The 16,463-nt window shown below is 54.7% G+C and overlaps 2 protein-coding genes across 2 annotated transcripts; one reads left to right on the top strand and one right to left on the bottom strand.

The window, feature by feature from the left end:
- The first annotated feature begins 57 nt into the window (after positions 1-57).
- RCHY1 (ring finger and CHY zinc finger domain containing 1) lies at positions 58-3,816 on the top strand. The gene is made up of 9 exons (XM_057382274.1): positions 58-208; positions 303-422; positions 790-905; positions 979-1,057; positions 1,349-1,393; positions 1,484-1,542; positions 1,858-1,884; positions 2,171-2,291; positions 2,490-3,816. Exons 1-9 carry the CDS (start codon positions 101-103, stop codon positions 2,616-2,618), a joined length of 804 nt encoding a protein of 267 aa, XP_057238257.1. The 5' UTR covers positions 58-100; the 3' UTR covers positions 2,619-3,816.
- Positions 3,817-7,950: 4,134 nt separating this feature from the next.
- On the bottom strand, positions 7,951-10,221 carry PARM1 (prostate androgen-regulated mucin-like protein 1; the record flags this gene model as incomplete). The annotated part of the gene is made up of 3 exons (XM_057382286.1): positions 7,951-8,221; positions 8,784-8,862; positions 9,567-10,221. Coding segments are annotated over 3 exons (819 nt in total), but the record flags the coding sequence as incomplete, so codon positions are not given.
- Between the last annotated feature and the right edge of the window lie 6,242 nt (positions 10,222-16,463).

Genomic DNA, 16,463 nt, shown 5'->3' with positions numbered 1-16,463 from the left:
CCAAGGTTTAACACGGGGAAAGCTATTCCAAAACTCCGGAACCGGAACCGGCTGTGAGGAAGCGGAAGCGGCGGAGCGGGGCCAGGCGGCGGCGGCGGCCATGGCTACGGCGGGGGGAGCGGCGAGACGCGAGCCGGGATCCGAACCGGGATGCGAACCGGGATGCGAACCGGGATGCGAACACTACCGGCGGGGCTGCCGGCTGCGGGTGGGTGAGCGGGGCCGGCCGTGCCGGGCAGGGGTGGCCGCCGATCTGCGCCCCGATCCGCGCCCCGATCCGCGCCGTGTGGTTGCGTTGGCAGGCGCCGTGCTGCGGGAAGCTGTACCCGTGCCGCCTGTGCCACGATGGCGCCGAGGAGCACCAGCTGGACCGCTTCCGAGTGACCGAGGTGCAGTGTGTCCGCTGCCGCCTCCTGCAGAAGGTACGGGGGACATGGGGGGCACGGGAGCGGGGAGGGACCGCGCCGAGTCCCAGCGCCTCCCGGATGACCGGGGTTACGGCCTGAGGCTGTGGCGTGAAAGGTTTGGAGATCAGGAGAAGGCTCTTCCCTCACAGGGTACTGAACAGGCTCCTCAGGGCAGTGGGCATGGCCCCAGTTCTGGCAGAATGCAAAAACATTTGGATGATGCTGTCAGACATAGGGTGGGATCCTTACAGACCCCGATTAGATCCCCTCAGCCGTCCCTTTCCGAGGCTGAGCAGGCCCTGCAGTCTGTTGGTTCCTTGGCAGCCCTCAGGCCTYGCTGCAGGAGCAAAACTCAGCACTGAGGGTGTTCCTGTCCCCACAGGCCCAGCAGCGCTGCGAGGGCTGTGACAGCCTCTTTGGRGAGTACTACTGTGACATCTGCCACCTGTTTGACCGTGACAAGAAGCAGTACCACTGCCAGGAGTGTGGCATYTGCAGGTGCGTGGGGGCAGTGGGGACAGTGAGCCTGGCTCTGTGGGGAACAGCCCTGCCCTGACACCTCTCTCTKCAGGATTGGCCCCAAGGAGGATTTCTTCCACTGCTCCAAGTGCAATTTGTGCCTGAGCGTGAGTCTCCGAGGAAAGCACAAGGTGAGGATGCACTGCTTATCTCCRTATCTTAAAAAAGTAGCACCTTAAACATACAGCTGGATGTGCCTCAGCCCCATCTGGGGCCACACAGCAGGGAGMGCAGTGGGTTCTCCTTCTCCAAATTCACTTAACAGAAGCACAGAGGTCACTACTCTTCAGACATAAGAAATTTAACATATTGGAACTTTGCATTTTAGAAAATCACAGAAGAATAACTTTTGTTTTTTGTTTGTGTGTTTGTTTTGTTTGTTTGTTTGTTTATTTGTTTTGGTTTGTTTTTTTTTTCCAAAGTGTATTGAAAATGTCTCCAGGCAGGACTGTCCGATATGTTTGGAGGTAAGCGGCTTCTTTTTGTCTCCTGGCTTACTGTGTTTGACTGTTTGAATTAATTTTCTTCTCTTTTGTCTGACATTTGCCTCAAAACAGGATATTCACACGTCTCGTGTTGGAGCCCACGTTCTGCCATGTGGTCACCTCCTTCACAGGTAAAGCAGATGCTTGAGGAAGGGGAATCTCTGCTGCCTTATGTGGGGTGTTTATTCAGCAGCACTGAGTCTGTGTCAGCTGCTCACAGCTGCTTTCTGTGGGGGCAGCCTGTTTCACCAGGAAATATTTTCTTGAGGGGGTTTGTTTTCGTTCTGCAGTCAGTTTTGACAGTGTGAAGCTCTCTACCTGCTTGCCCTCAGAAYGTTTTTACTTTCTGATTTGGGGTTGCCTGTGGGCCTTTTCCCTTTGTGCAATCCAGGTGTGTTACCTGTCAGTAATTCCTTTGTTTTTACTGAGCTGTGTTTCCTTTTCAGAACGTGTTACGACGAAATGCTGAAGGAGTAAGTATTTCCAGACACCTTTTGATACTGTCCTAGTCCAAACATACCCATCCAAGAGGCAAAGATCATGATGCCAATTCTGTACCAACTAATTTAAAGCCAGCTAAAGGGATGAAGGGCCAACTTAAAGGGATAAAGGGAGTTTAATTTTCAATTTGTTTGCAAGAGCTTGCTGTTTCAGCTTGTTTCTTTGACTGCTATGATATGAAATTTATCCCTATGAGAGGAATTGTTTCATGACCTCACTCCAGCTTGTGATTCACACTTTTTTCCTCCTTTCTGCCAGAGGGTACAGGTGTCCCTTGTGCATGCACTCGGCGTTGGACATGACCAGGTACTGGCGCCAGCTGGACAACGAAGTGGCACAGACTCCCATGCCCACGGAGTACCAGAACATGATGGTGGAGGTAAGAGGTGCCAGGTTTTCATGGAGCCGTGCCTCGGAGTTACTGGCAGTAGAGGGCACTAGGGAATCGGGAGCGAGCCCGAGGGGTGGGRAATGGTGAGGAAAAATCACGTGTAGGCTCGGGGTGTTCATCATTCCTGTTTGTGTACACACACTGCCGGTGCTGCAGCCTCTCCCTCCCTTCCCTGTGTGCGTGCAGATCCTTTGCAACGACTGCAATGCCCGCTCCACGGTGCAGTTCCACCTGCTGGGCATGAAGTGCAAGAGCTGTGAGTCGTACAACACTGCTCAGGACGGGCGGTGCCGGCTGTCCTTGGAGGAGCAGTGACCGGGAGCCGTGCGGTGTTCGGCCGGACGGGCAACGCTCCGCCCTGGGAGAGACTGGTTTGCACACAAAGAAACTCTTGTCCATAAGATTTCCAGTGTTCCAAGTTCAAGGAGTCCTTCACTGCATCAGGGAGGAGGGAGCTTAGAGGAGCAGCACRAGGAGATGTGATGAGCAGCTGATGCAGCAGCAGGAGGAGCTTGGGGATGGCTGAAGGGGAGGTGGAGGTGCAGCTCTCAGGGCTGATGTTTCCAGGGAAAACGGGTCGTTTTGAGAGGTCTTTTGGGGCAGCACTGACATCTGCAGGGCAGTGTGTGAGGGCCTGGTGTTCCTGGGAATGTGTTCCAGAGCCCCGGATTCAGTGCTGTGGGCGCTGCACCAGGGACCAGGCAGGAGTGGCATCCTTTGGCTCCCGTCACACATTATCACTGTGGGTGCAGAATTCCCTCAGAACAAGGGAATTGYCCTGCTTGCTGGGATGGACAGCTGGAAGATCAAGCTGCAAARCCCCCCATTTTCCCCTGGACACCCGTCCTGACCTGCTGCCGTCCCTTCACTCAGATTCCTTGGCCAGCTGCAGTCGCTTTTGTCCCCGTTTCTTCCCCGTTTGGCGTTACTCACTGGCAGACCGAGGTGCTGTGGGGTTTTAGACACGTGCGTAGCTCGATTTTGCTGGCCAAGTACCTGAAGTGAAGCACATAGTTCACATCAGGCTGAGCYTGAGGTGCTCACTGAAATACCATCACTCCAGTGGTGCAGGGACCAATTTTCTGTGCTTTTGGCRTTTGTCAATGGTAAAACTTCACTGCAGGGAGAGAATGTGGGGGCGAGCGACTGCCTTTTTAAAAGATAAAAACCCCAACCCCACCCCTTCTTTGTGTAATGTCCTGCCCGAGGTGTTTTGCAGTCTTAAATATTGCAGAAAGTTCTTGATTTCTTTGAATTTCACATGCAGATAATTTACAGTAATGAGATACAAAAACAGATCAGTTACTCTTCAGGTTACAACTACTGGTTTTTAACTTGTTCTGTTGTAAAATGAGCTTTTCTTAATCCAACAGTGCCCCTTTCTGTATGGAGTATTTAGGATTTGGATGATAGCTATCGTAGTTTGCCTGGACTGAGGTATCTTTTTCTGGAGCACTTTTCTCACTGCTATRAATAAATGTAAAATAACGTCTCTATTAAAATAAACAATTGGCACCGTGTGTGATGTGCTCTTCTTTCACACACGTACTCCCTGGAAATTCCCAGCTGAGTTTAAACCATGATTCAGGGCTGAAAAATGGTTGCATGTGGGGATGTGTGAGGCCTGAGACACTGTGAGGAAAATAAGTGCTTTATTTTTTACGAGCTCCTGTGTTTCCATATTTTTGTAGTATAAGCAAGCCTCCCTGCTGTCTGGAAGTGCCAGTGGGGCTCCCATCAGCCTGCAGGAATTGTCATCCCAGAAAACCTGGTGGTCGAGTTGCTTTTGAATGTGTTGCTAATGTGGTAAAACTGCTGGTCAAGTTCATAACCAAGCAGGTTTGCTGTTGAATGAGAAACTGATTTTATTCCAGCTGGAAATGTTCCTGTTGGGGTTCCAGCTACAAGAGGAGGCTGAAAGAAAACCCTTAGCTGAGCTGAGCTTTGGAAGAGCAGTTCCTGCTGAACTTTGGTATTGGGAAGGAAGATAATTCATGATGATCCAGGTGATTCTGACCTTTTGCTCTCCTGTTTTTGGTGTTTGCCTCTGGAAAGTGCATGAGGAAATGCGAATGCTGAGGGAATGCTGAGCTGCTGTTTGGTGTGTTTATCTTGGCACTGAGCCCTGAACTCCCTTTGCCAGGGAATAAATCACACAGCRGGAAAAGGAATGGCATTTGGGGGGGATGAAGGACAATGGAGTGGATAAAGATGGGCAAGGAGCTGCCTTTTGGGGTGAGAGGTGCCACAAGGAGCTTTGCTGTCCTGTCCCTGGAGCTGCAGGGATGGGAGCAGGAAGGATGCTTGGATCAGGGTGATCCTGGATGGAGCTGCAGGGATTGATGGAAGCAGGAAGGATGCTTGGATCAGGGCACTGGGTGATCCTGGATGGAGCTGCAGGGATTGATGGAAGCAGGAAGGATGCTTGGATCAGGGCACTGGGTGATCCTGGATGGAGCTGCAGGGATTGATGGAAGCAGGAAGGATGCTTGGATCAGAGCACTGGGTGATCCTGTCCATGGAGCTGCAAGGATGGGAGCAGGAAAGGTGCTTGGATCAGGGCACTGGGTGATGCTGGGATGGAGCTGCAGGGATTGATAGGAGCAGGATGTTTGGATCAGAGCACTGGGTGATCCTGGATGGAGGCAGCAGCTGCCTTGGCCACAGTTTGCCCGCTGGCTCTGGGAGCTGCTGGGAAGCTCCCACACTCCGTGCCACCCAGAATCCAACCTTGCTCACCCGCCTGGGCCAGAAGCAGGAGCAGATTGTGGGATTAGTGCTGCCTTGTGGGAAGAATGCAGAGTTCCAGCAGGCACAGGGACTGCAGCCACACGCAAGGTCACGCAGCTATTAATAAAGCCTGCCTGAGTATGAGGGATTCAGCAAGGCAGCAGTGGGAACAATGCAGGACTGGGCTCTCCATCCCAGGGGAAAAGGGATCCCYAGTTTTGGGTTGTTTTAATGTCTCTGATGTGGTTTTGGCTCGCTCCAGTAACATCATTTGGGGTGGAAGCGGGGCTGTTCCGTGTTAAAGCTCCGGCCCAGCCATCCCCTCCCGTGATTTTCCCGGTGCTGAGGCTGATGTCTTGCCCCTGCCCAATCGTAGAGAAACCATCTGTTTTGAAATTCCCAACTGGAAGGAACGCAGGAGGGAGAGGCTGCTTGTGTTGTGCTATTTATACCTCGCAGGGGCAGCGAGCATCTGTGTCTGCAGACCCCAGCTCAGCCCAGGGGAGGGCTGGGACCTCCTTGCTGGGAATGGGGACATTTCCTGGGATTTGCTGGAGCTGTGTCCTGACACCTGAACCCATTCCTGTGTCTGGGAGCTGCAACCAGGAGTATCTCTGCTCCTCGTTGCTACTCACTCCAGTAATTACACCAGGAGCCTGAGGAGATGACGCCTAGAAACAGGCGGGTGATGTATGGGAATATTCCCAAATGAGCCAAACTGGAGCATAATTAGRGAGGCCAGAGGGAGTCTGGAAGCWGTGATAAAGCAGCCTGTGGCTCTGCAGTGAGGGCAAGGCGGTGGAGCTGCAGCAGGATCACTCATCCCGTGGGCTCAGGGAATGGGATGTTCCACACAGAGCTATGCGAACTATTCTTTTTCTGTATAAATAAAAKATCTCTGAGAGGAAACAGAGCCAAAGTTCGGGGCGGGGGGAGGAGGTGAGGGAGTTGGAAGGAGGTGGAATTGAGCCAAAGTCGGGGGAGCCTTTGGGAAAAATGGGAATTTGCTATTTTTGCAAATGAAACAAGCTGGTAGCAGGGTTAACCCCATTGTTTTTAAAAAGAAAAGGGAAAAAGGCTTTTTTTTATGGCGTGTCCTGATTGTTTTTTTCCTCCCTCTTCCCTGCTGTATTGGTGTGGGACAGAAACCCCTCAATAAGCCAGAGGGCCTGAGCTGGGAATGTGAGAGGGCTCTTTGAAGCCGCTGCCTGGAACATGGGCACCCTCCCTGTGAGGGCACTACCCCCAAAATAAATSGCTTTTTCCACTTGGCAAAGGCTCCTGTTATTCCCTAGGCTGTCCCGTGCCTCRGCTCGTGCTGGCAAACAGTCCTGGAGATGTAAACACGTCACCCATGTCCATACCAGCCGTGTCACAGGGCAGCTGCACTGGGAATAGAGGCACCCAGGATGGTGTCTGATCCCATAGAAGTGAGGAATCTGTTTTCACCCCGGGATATCCCCAAAAATATGWGCAGCTTCTTCCTTGCATTGCAGGCAAGGGAGTCTTTCCTTTTGAGCATCTGGGAACAGGGCTAAGCAGGAAAACTGACACCCCATTTCTGTTCACCTCCATGAAAAAGGAATTTATTCCCTTGGGATTATGTAATTTCAGGTGAAGGTGATGGCTTTTTCTCTCCCTTTATTCCCTCACTTWGTTTGGCAGCAGCACCACAATGCCCAGTTTATTTCCAGAGAGGAAGGATTGTGGGGTTTTTAACTCTGTGGTTTTTCTCAGTAAATGAGGCTGAATTCACTGCTTTTTGGATGCCATAAAGGTGAAAAGGAATTTTGCTCACCCTAAGCATCCATCTGTGCTCCCAGCTCCGACAGTTTCCCAGGCTGGCTGTGATTGGGAAGTGCAAGAATCATTCAGTTTTATCTTCTGTTTCACCGAGTTYAAACTAAAAGAGGCTGAGGAACACACGGCCAATTGAAAGAATGGACCCCAGAACAGGCTGCAAAAGGTTCAGGAGGGAAAGGAAAATGCCCAGTGATTGCAGTTCCTTTGGGGAAGCGGAGCTGCCCTCGTTTCTCTGACCTGTGCAGGTGCTTTTATGGCATTCACCGGATGGAAATGCCGAGATGATGCATCCCTGCAGGAAGCAATCACGGCCACACCCCGAGCTTTGATGTTTCCAGGGATGCTCCATTTGGGAGGCAGAGCCCAGGGCAGAGCCCGTTTCCAGCCATGCTGGGACACCCCGAAGGTTTTCTGGAAACATTTAGGGCTGGTTTGTTTACAAAGGTCACACAGACTCAGGGCTTTGCATGCCACTGCCAGGGAATTCAGCCGGAGGGAGAAGAGGCTGAACATCCCCTTCCCAAACCAGCCCTGCCATCGGCCACCCCCRGCCTTCCCAGGCTAAAAGCTGAGCACGAATTGGAGATGAAAAGAACACTCCGCYGGATTTTAGCAGCCAAGTTTTTTAAGGAATGGAAACAGAGCCGTGGAGCAAGGCAGCCACATGTGTGAAATGGATGGTCAGTGCATCTTCCCGTGGGCTCCTGGGCTGCTTTTGGGACTCAAACCCCCACAATTAAATGGAAAAAAATTAAATGAGGAATTTCTGCACGAAGCACCTGCAGGAAAAGAAAGGGAGCAGCGACTGAGCAGCCCCATAACCATTCATGGTTCCTGGTGAGACAAGACAAAGGATTTCACAGCAGGGCAACACAGGGAAGTGATTTTAGGGACAGGGACGTGTGAAAGCACAGGAGACCCCGGCACACTGCTGGCTCTGGCTCAGCAGCCCCCCGCTCTCCCTCAAATCACAGAGCAGCAGCATTTCAAAGGCTGCCACAGCCCTGGCTGAACCTCCATCCTCTCTCTCGAGATCCCATCCCTTCCCCCTGGGCAATTTGGGTTCCCTTRCCTACAACAAGTGGCTGACCTGCCCCAGGACCCAGTTTCCTACTCGAAGGCCAAAATTCAGGTTTATTKTCAGCACTGCACACCCGCCCTCCAGTCCCTGTGGTCCACCAGACCCGCGGTGATCCTGCCTGAGGCAGGGGCTCCGTGCCCGGCATCTCCTCGACAGCGGATGCTCTGCTGCAGAAGCGCTTATAAATTAAGGATTTATGGGGTTTTTTCTTCATCCCTGCTAGGAATCATCGTACAGGGGGTTGTTGTAGTTGCCCCAGGAGCCGTAGTCGTGGTCATCCAAAAGCCTTCCATAGGAGGAGTGCCTGCCAGGGAAAGCAGAACGGTTACTTTGGGCATTTATTAGTTATTTTTCCACAAGATGAAGAAATATTAATTCAGGGGCTCCCTAGCTCAAGCTTTGGGATATTTTAAGAGGAACAGAAGTGAAGAGAAGCCCAGGCTGGGTTTTGCCCCTGTGGAATGAGACTGGACAGGGCGGGGAATTAAAACAAGGCCTYTGCTGGTCTCAGCTGTCAGCAAAGGCTCATTAGGGATGCTCAGCACTGGGCTCTGCTGCTGTTTATTGTCCCTCTCACAGCGAGACCCACGGCAGAGCTCTCCCAGGGGATAATTACTGGCTATGACTCTGCTGAGCAGCCTCTCTGGCATTTGAGCAAGGCTGTTGAAAAATGAGGGATTGAAACTCTGCTTTCCAGCAGAGGAGCCGTGAGAAACGGAGCCGTGCTGGGCCTGGGGACAGCGTCCTCCTGGGGACAGCATCCTCCTGGGGACAGTGTCCTCCTGGGGCTTTGCAGCATCCTTGTGAGGGTGACAGGGGCTGCAGGGAGCCTCAGGGAGAGGGGCCCACCCCAAAAATAGCCTTACCTGATCTTGAGGTACGCGGCGGCCCCGAACACCAGCACCACCACCACGATGACCGTCACRGTTATGGCCACGATGCTCCCTGGGGGTGATCCATCAGAAAGGGCAGGGTCAGYCCCCCAGGGCCCAGCTCATGGCACACATCCCACACCCCAGCTGCTCCCAGCTCACCCAAACCAGCCCTTTCTGACCRGGGGAATATTCCCTCACTGTTTCCAAAGCTGATTCTGGGCCCTCCTAAATTTTTGCAGTGATCCCCTTCCCATAAATTTTAGGGTATTTTACATTTAGGATGAAGCACAGCTGGGCTTTGCTCGGGCCCCATGGACTCCCTCTTTGATGCTCCTCCCAGCACCAGACAGCATTTAGTGCTGAGCCAAACCTAGAGAATACTCCGGACCATTTCTTTTCCAGCCCTGTGGAGCATTTCCAAGCTATCTGTGTTTGCAGAAGGGGACAGGGAGAAGCTCCTGTCAGCTCCCCGAGGTCTCCAGAAGGGAGAGTTAAAACCTGCATCATCCTACCTCAGTCTGCATCCCCCATGCAGCCATTTGTTTCCTCTCATCCTTAAGTGTTTCGAGTCAAATTTAGAACTGAGGGTTTYATTCGCATCTCCAGGCAACGGCGATTTGTTATCCGCCGCTCCCGCTCCCTGCCAGGGGATCAGATGACACAGGCTCCCCCCGGAATTTTGCCCAGGAAGCTCTCCCTGCAGTTTGGGGGTGTGCCCCCCATCTGAGCACCCGAGGGTGGCCCTGGAGCTGTCGCTGTCCCCGCGGTGCTCACCTGCGCTCAGGGCCCGCGGCATCTCCTCCACGGTGACACCGGTGGCTTTCTGGGAGCTGTCCTCGCCCTGGGTGGGGCCCATCACAGTCACTGGSGGGGATGTTGGCTCCACGGCCAGGCTGGATGCCATGGCCAGTGTCCCCAGGGAAGGGACACCCTTGGCCAGCGGAGGYGGCTGGGTGGCGCCAGGGCTGGCGAGCACCGGCGTTGGGGACAAGCCCGTGGCSGGGGGCGAGGAGGGGTCGCCGGCGGGGAGGGAAGCGGGAGGGGACGGCGTGGGGCTGGAAGCCRCCCCCAAATCCACGGTGCTGCTCGCCAAGAGTCCGGAGAGTGTTGCTGTCTGAGCTGGGGCTGGCTCCGAGCTGGGGCCGGCGGGSGCGGTGCTCACGGTGACCGAGACGGGAGCGGGGGACGGCACCGCCACCGCGGTGGTGGCATTGAGACCGTCCCCCTCCGCGGGAACGGGGGATGTCCCATCTCCGGAAGGTCCTGGGGCCGAGGGCGGGGARGGCTGGCCCGGGGCTGGCGTGGGGACATCGGCATCCCTGGAGTCTGGCTTCACCGGGACACCCCCCCAGAGGAACGGGGGGCTGATGGGGCCCGGGGGGGATTCCGGGGAGCCATCGCCCAGTCCTGGGGGTGAGACAAAGGAATGTCAAGAACGGGGCGCTCCTCGGGGCGAGCTGGGGGTCGGGTTTACTTGGTTCCCCCCCGGAATTCAGCCGGAATAGGTTTGGGTTTTAAAGTGCTGAGAGCCATCAGAAATGAAGAGATGGCAAACACAGCTGCATGCCTAGAGGCGAGGGTTAAACCGTGCCCTGGCCTAAATCAGCCCCATTTTCCCCCAAGTCTGGGATGCCCCCATCCCCATCACCCCCTCCATCCTCCCAGCAGCAGGGGAAGAAGCTCCTCCTCACAGCAGTCCCTGTGCAGCTGGGAGTGACAACACAAGACGCCTCTTTCTCCTCTCCCCCGTTTCCTTGTGCATTCATTCATTCATTCGTCTCCATTCCTYAGCAAGGAGATGAGTCACTTGTCCSTCTGTCCCCACCAGCTGACTGCTGGGGCTTCCCCCCCTTCCTGGGGCTGAAMTCAGCCCCGGCCCCCTCAGTGTGARGGAAGAGYGTGCCAACGCTGCACGACATCGGGAGGCGTTTGTATTCCGTGTTTTCATCCATTTACAGCCCCACAGCGTCCCGAGGCTGGCCCTGGGAAGAGAACTCACTCCAGCTGCGATGAACTAATGATGAGCGTGGAGGACAGAGACATTCAGAGCCTGTGTGCACGAACAATGGGATGCGGTGCTGGCTGGGACTSGTTAATCAACACAAATTTCTCAGTTGGTGCTGTGGATATTCACGTGAAGGACCCCACTTCCCAAAAAAAAAGGTGGGACTGAGGCCATGGCTGYTCTTCTCTCCCAAGGAGATGTTCACCCTCCTGAGGCTGAGGACACAAATCTTGGGATCGGGAGAGGACAGCAATGGAATCTGGTTACTGGATAAACCCCCTGGCCATCACAGCAGTGGAGAAGCCTGGACCRAGGATCCTGCACACCAAATCCATCTGCATTTCAATAATCCTCACCCCAACATTCCTGGACATTTCAGATTTCTCCAGCAGGTCCCAGACAGCCCAGCAAGAGCACAGCAGGATCCTCGTGGGCTGGGAGCACAGGGGGAGGTTGTGACCTCTGTAAATGCAGGTGCTGCCAGCCCTTCTGGGACACAGACAGCCTGCCACCTCTCTGCAGAGCCACCCCGATGTCCCCAAGGGCTCGGGGTCAGCACAGCTCCCATGATCTGCCCCAASTCTGGAGGCACACCAACAGGGAGCTGGGGAAGCTGGCAGTGCTGCTGGCCTGCATGAGTCAGGAGCTTTCTGATCATATCWGAGGGGGATAAATCGGGAGGCTGAGCCAGAGCTGGAGGCAGGAACAATCCCTGGCTGCTGGCTGAGAGCTCCCAGCCAAGGAGGTCACAAGTCATGGGGGCTCTTCCCAGGAGAGCCAGCACGACCAAAGGCACTGCTCAGCTTCCCTGSGAGCAATCCACTGCTGGGCTGTGCCCTTCCTCCTCCTCACCATCACGGGATCTGGGACCCAGCCACTGCCCTTGGGGTCTCACCCACAGGAGATAACCCCAGCCATGATCCCAGAGGAAACTCGGGCATCTGAGCCAGTTAGGATTTAGGGACACAAAGGCCCTGGTGAAATCCCCCTTGGCTGGTGCTCACTGTCCCCATGTCACTGCACCCCATCATGGGCAGCCTGTTTGTCCTCCACCATCACATCTGAAAGGGAAAATCCAAACGAAGGAGAGCGTGTCTTTGTTTCCCCAACACCCGGAGGTGCTGCAGGGAGCAGGAATAAGAGCAGAGCCCCAGAATGAGGGACAAAACACAACTGCAACAGCTCATTCACAACCAGACGGCTTGAGAGGCTGCAAACGCCTGGAGCAGGGGCTGTCAGAGGGACTGAGGGATGTCAGCTCCCAGGGATGCCGAGCATAGCTCAGCCCTGAGGAATTTGCCCGTCTAATTCACTTCAGGCAGTTGACCACTCTGCTGGAATCCAGGAGACTGCTAGGACAAGGAGCCCCTTAGGAAAAGCAGCAGTGCCACGCTCCAGAAAAACACAAAACCCCACAGAAGCTTTGGGAAGTCCTTTTTCTAGATTTTCTTCACCAGGAATACAGAAAACAGCCAAGGAACGAAGAGCCCAAAGCTGTGCCATTCAAATATCCCGCTCTCAGGGAATATTCACCCTAATCCATGCCAGCCCAAGGGATGAGCCTGATGAATTCTCTGTCTCCCCTACTGCCATGCTGCTCTCCAGGCTCCTGGGAGTGATGCAGAGGAGCAGACATTGCCCCTGCAGGAGCTGAGCTGGGAAAGAGCTGCCTGACCTGGGCTGGCAGCCTCTCCAGGATGCACTTCCCAGGCACTCCAAAAGCCATTGCAGCAAATCCTAAATTGCTCTGCCAGCTGAAACGCAGCATAAAAGCCACCAGAGAACATCTCCAGCCCGAGTGAATGACATCAGAGCGGAGCAGCCAAATAAACATCCACTGATAAGGCAGAGATGGAGCTTTTATCGAGCTTCACTTTGGAACTCATCGCCTCCGACACAGTCACCAGGAGATCCACATGACCTGAGCCACACGCCTGCTCCCAGCCCCAATTAACTGGAGCACCCAGGCCCCAGCTGCAGCCAGGGATGCTCCTCCAGCAGCCAAGGCCGAGGGATAATGAAAGTTTCCATAACAAGGATTTTATCTGTTCTGCCTGCCAGCAGCAGATCCCGGCTGTGGTGACACAAGGAATGCAGCCACCTGTTCTGAGCGAGGGATGAAGGGCAAGGAGAGCAAAAACAGGCCTTTGGCAGGTCCTGTATCACTCTGCTCCTCACCAAATTCTGATGAGAGAACAGCCCTGAGTCCTCCAGTGTGCCTTGGTTCATAACCAGGTTAAGCCATGCAGAGCAATAAAACAATCTGTGCTTAAATACAAGTGAGGATTTCCTGCCCGTGACCTCGTGTGCTCCGCTTTGGTTTCCGTGGCTGGGGATTCCCATCACTTGTGCCGGTATTTTTGCAGCTCCCCTCCCCCTTGCCAAAGCTCAGGTATAACTTCCATTGTGTTCCTTTGCTACAGAGCCAGCAGCATCTGGCTGTGGGTGGCAAAAGCTCTCCTCGAAGTCGCTGCGACTGAACCAAACTGGTTTTTGCTTTGGGATCAACGAGTTTTTCCAGCTGTTCAGCCCCGCACTGCCTCGCCTTCCCCGTCAGCGTGCACTTTGGGATTTGGGGATGGGGATTTGGGGATGGGGATTTGGGGATGGGGATTTGGGGATGTTCACTCTGTCCTGGTTGCCTGGAGGCCCCATCTGCAGCACACAGGGTGTGACTGAGCTCTGTGCCGGTGTGGGGGAAGCAGCACAGAGGATGTGGTTGGGGCCTTTACCTTGTGCCTTTCTGTTTCTGGGGTGCTGCTGCAGACTCCTGTCTCGTTACCCCCAAAAAATGCAGGCCCTGGGGAGGGTTGGGAGCAGCTCTGCAGGCTCTGAGCTCTGTCTCACACCCACCAAGCTTCCCATGCCATCACAGCCGGGTTAGGGATGGGAAATGGGCATTTCTGGCTTCAGCAAAGCCCCAGCGCTGCATGTGCATGCTGTGAAGCGCTGCTCCACTCCTTCCTGCTCTATCTCCTCTGTTTTCAGTGATAGAATCTGCTGGTGATGGTACAAAGCCAGTTCTGAGAAGAGGAAGAAACCAAGGGGGGGCCAGAAACACCAACAGGTAAAAGGCAAAGCTCTTCCCTGGCTGTGTGAAGAAGCCAAGGATGTCAGACCCAATAAATCTGCAGCTGCTCTGATTTACTGGCGAGCCGAGCTGGCTTCCTGCGTGATTAGTTTTATTCTGCTGCATGGCCCTTAAGTGCTTTAGGTCTAATTGCTCTGAAGGTTTCTGTAGCTGAGAGAAACAGCTACACACCAGAAATCTGTGTGTCCCTCAGCGTGCCAGCCTCTGTCCCCAGCCATCAGCTGGCCAGGACACTTGAGGATGTCCCTCCCAGAGGATGGGGCTGCTGCTGGGCCATCCCATCAGCATCCACATCCCTGGATGCACCTCTTGGGGATTCATGGACATCCCCTGCCTTTTGCAAAAGGGAAAAGCAGAACCCATGTGGTTAAAGAAAGGTGGAGCTTTGGGGATCTGGCAAGGAGGGGCTGCGAACAGCAGAAAAGAAGGTGAAAAGAAATTTTAGGCATTGTTTTCCTTCTGACAGTGACAAAATACTCCTGAGGAGTGGTCAGATGAGGACCTGACAGTGCCAGGTCTTTCTGAAAAGATGTTTTGCTCGTTTAAATTTAAAAATACATAAAGTATTGCATGTTTTCTTTTTTTAAACAGGTGCTACACCGTGCTGGATTCCCTGGGGACGAAGGGATCCCGTGGCAGGGGACGCTGTTTGGTGGCTCTTGGGGCTGGGAGCTGGCAGATAGACTTGCCTGCTTGGGACTCCTCTCAGTGCWTTTTCCCAGGCACATATGTTGGATATGGCTCAGGAACCAGCCAGGAGTTTTGCAAGAAAATGACAACTCCCCGGCTCGTAATTTTCCTGGCTGGCTGCTAATTAGTGCTCCTCGGTGCAGCTTCATCAGCCCCATTCCAGCCCCTCCCAGGGGGAGAAACAACTGGGCTCAGCAGAGACATTTTGGAGCATCCTCTGGAATTAGAGGCTGATTGCTCACTGGGGCTGGGACAGGGGGTAATTACCCATCTCCCCATCCCTTCAGCTCGCTGGGAGCAGGCAGAGCAATTTGCCTCCTCAATGACAGCCTAAAACAGCCCGTGATGCTCCGAGACCTCCAAAAAGCAGCTCTCCCACCCCAAAGTCTCAGTGAAGAAGCACTCAAAACCTTAAAAGCCAAGAGCTGCTTCTAAAAGGTACTTAAAAATGTCTCAGCTGGGGCACAGGGGGATTGCTGAAGGGGGGAGCGGGCTCGGGGCTGGGCATCACCTCGGGAAAGCAAAGCAGGTTTCGATTTACATGCAGAGTAAGGAGTAATAACAGCATAAAAACTTCCTTGTGTGAGACGCTGTTATTTCATTACGTGGCCAGGCAAAGCCCAGACTTATTTTACTCCTGGCCAGTGACGTCGTCGCTGTCATTTAGTCCTGAGGAATGAGCTTGAAGCGCAGTCAAATCGTGCTTTGTGTTTCCTCACAGATGATATATATGTATAGATGGATAGATATAGAATTTTTTTTGGTAAGAATTATTTCATTGGGCTCAAAAAAGTCGTCGAAAGCATCTGAAAGATGCTCTGGGGCTGGTTGGGAGCAGCCTGAGAGCCATGGGASCAGAGTCCAGGGAAATCTTTGCTGYTTCCTCTGCCAAGCCTCGCTGGCGTTGGTGCTTTAGGGAGGGATGGTCGTGGGAACGGCTCTGGGTTTGGCCCGGGCGCTGGGAAAAACCCGCCCCCGACCCCAAAGGTTGACTCCCAGCAGAGAYTGGCTCCGGCTTTGGGGGCGAATTTGGGCCAGGCGGGAGCCCGCGGAGGAGGAGAGGAGCAAAATGTTCATCCCCATCGCTCCCAAACGCATTTTGTCGGAAAGCACAGAGCCGGGAGCGCGCTGGCGAGTTTCCCCTTTCCAGGGAAAAGCGTTCACCCCGCTGTCCCTCCCCTCGTGGGCTGGGGTCACCTCTCCAGGGAACATCCTCGGGGTCCCGCAGCCACCCCCGGGGACGCGGGGCTGTCACGGGCAGCTCAGCCCCGGCCCAGCCGCGTCCCGTCGCGCTGCGCTGCCACCAGCGATGTGACAATGACAGCTCAGCCCATGGATTTCTCCCCGCGCGCGTCCCCGGTTATGCAAGTGTGTTTGCCATGTTTCTGAGCAGGCTCCTCGTGGTTATTAAAAGCCCAGCCTGGGCGGGTGCAGGGGTGACCCGCGCTCGCTGTCGCACCCGCCGGGGACAGAACTGTCTCCTCTGGCTGTCTCAGTGAGGGGAAGATGCCAAATCGGGTGTTTCTGTGGGATGGGGAGGCTGGCGCTGCCCGGAGGAGATGCCTGGAGCCGGGGAGGRAAGCGCCGGGGGTGTGGGAGCCTCTGCTCAAGGCCAGCGAGAGCCATCAAGGCTCCGTCAAAGCAGTGACCGCGGGGGGAAGGGGACGCGGGACTGGGGGCGAGCCCGGGCCGCGCAGGGGGTGCCCGTGGGGAGAATCTGGTGGTGCCAGCAAGTTGTCCTCCTTCGGGGCACGACTCTGCCGGGGACTCCTGTGCGGGGTACGCCGTGAGGAAAAGAAGGGTGAAACACCTCCTGCCCGACCCCACCGGTGTCATTGGCCCTGACCCCTTCCCGGGGGCGGGAGAGGGACCCGCGGGCGCGGGG

This window comes from Malurus melanocephalus, unplaced genomic scaffold (assembly GCF_030028575.1).
Source record: "Malurus melanocephalus ecotype Western Australia unplaced genomic scaffold, MMel_1.1 scaffold_561, whole genome shotgun sequence".
NCBI lineage: Eukaryota > Metazoa > Chordata > Aves > Passeriformes > Maluridae > Malurus > Malurus melanocephalus.
This window is presented reverse-complemented; position numbering and strand designations above follow the sequence as displayed.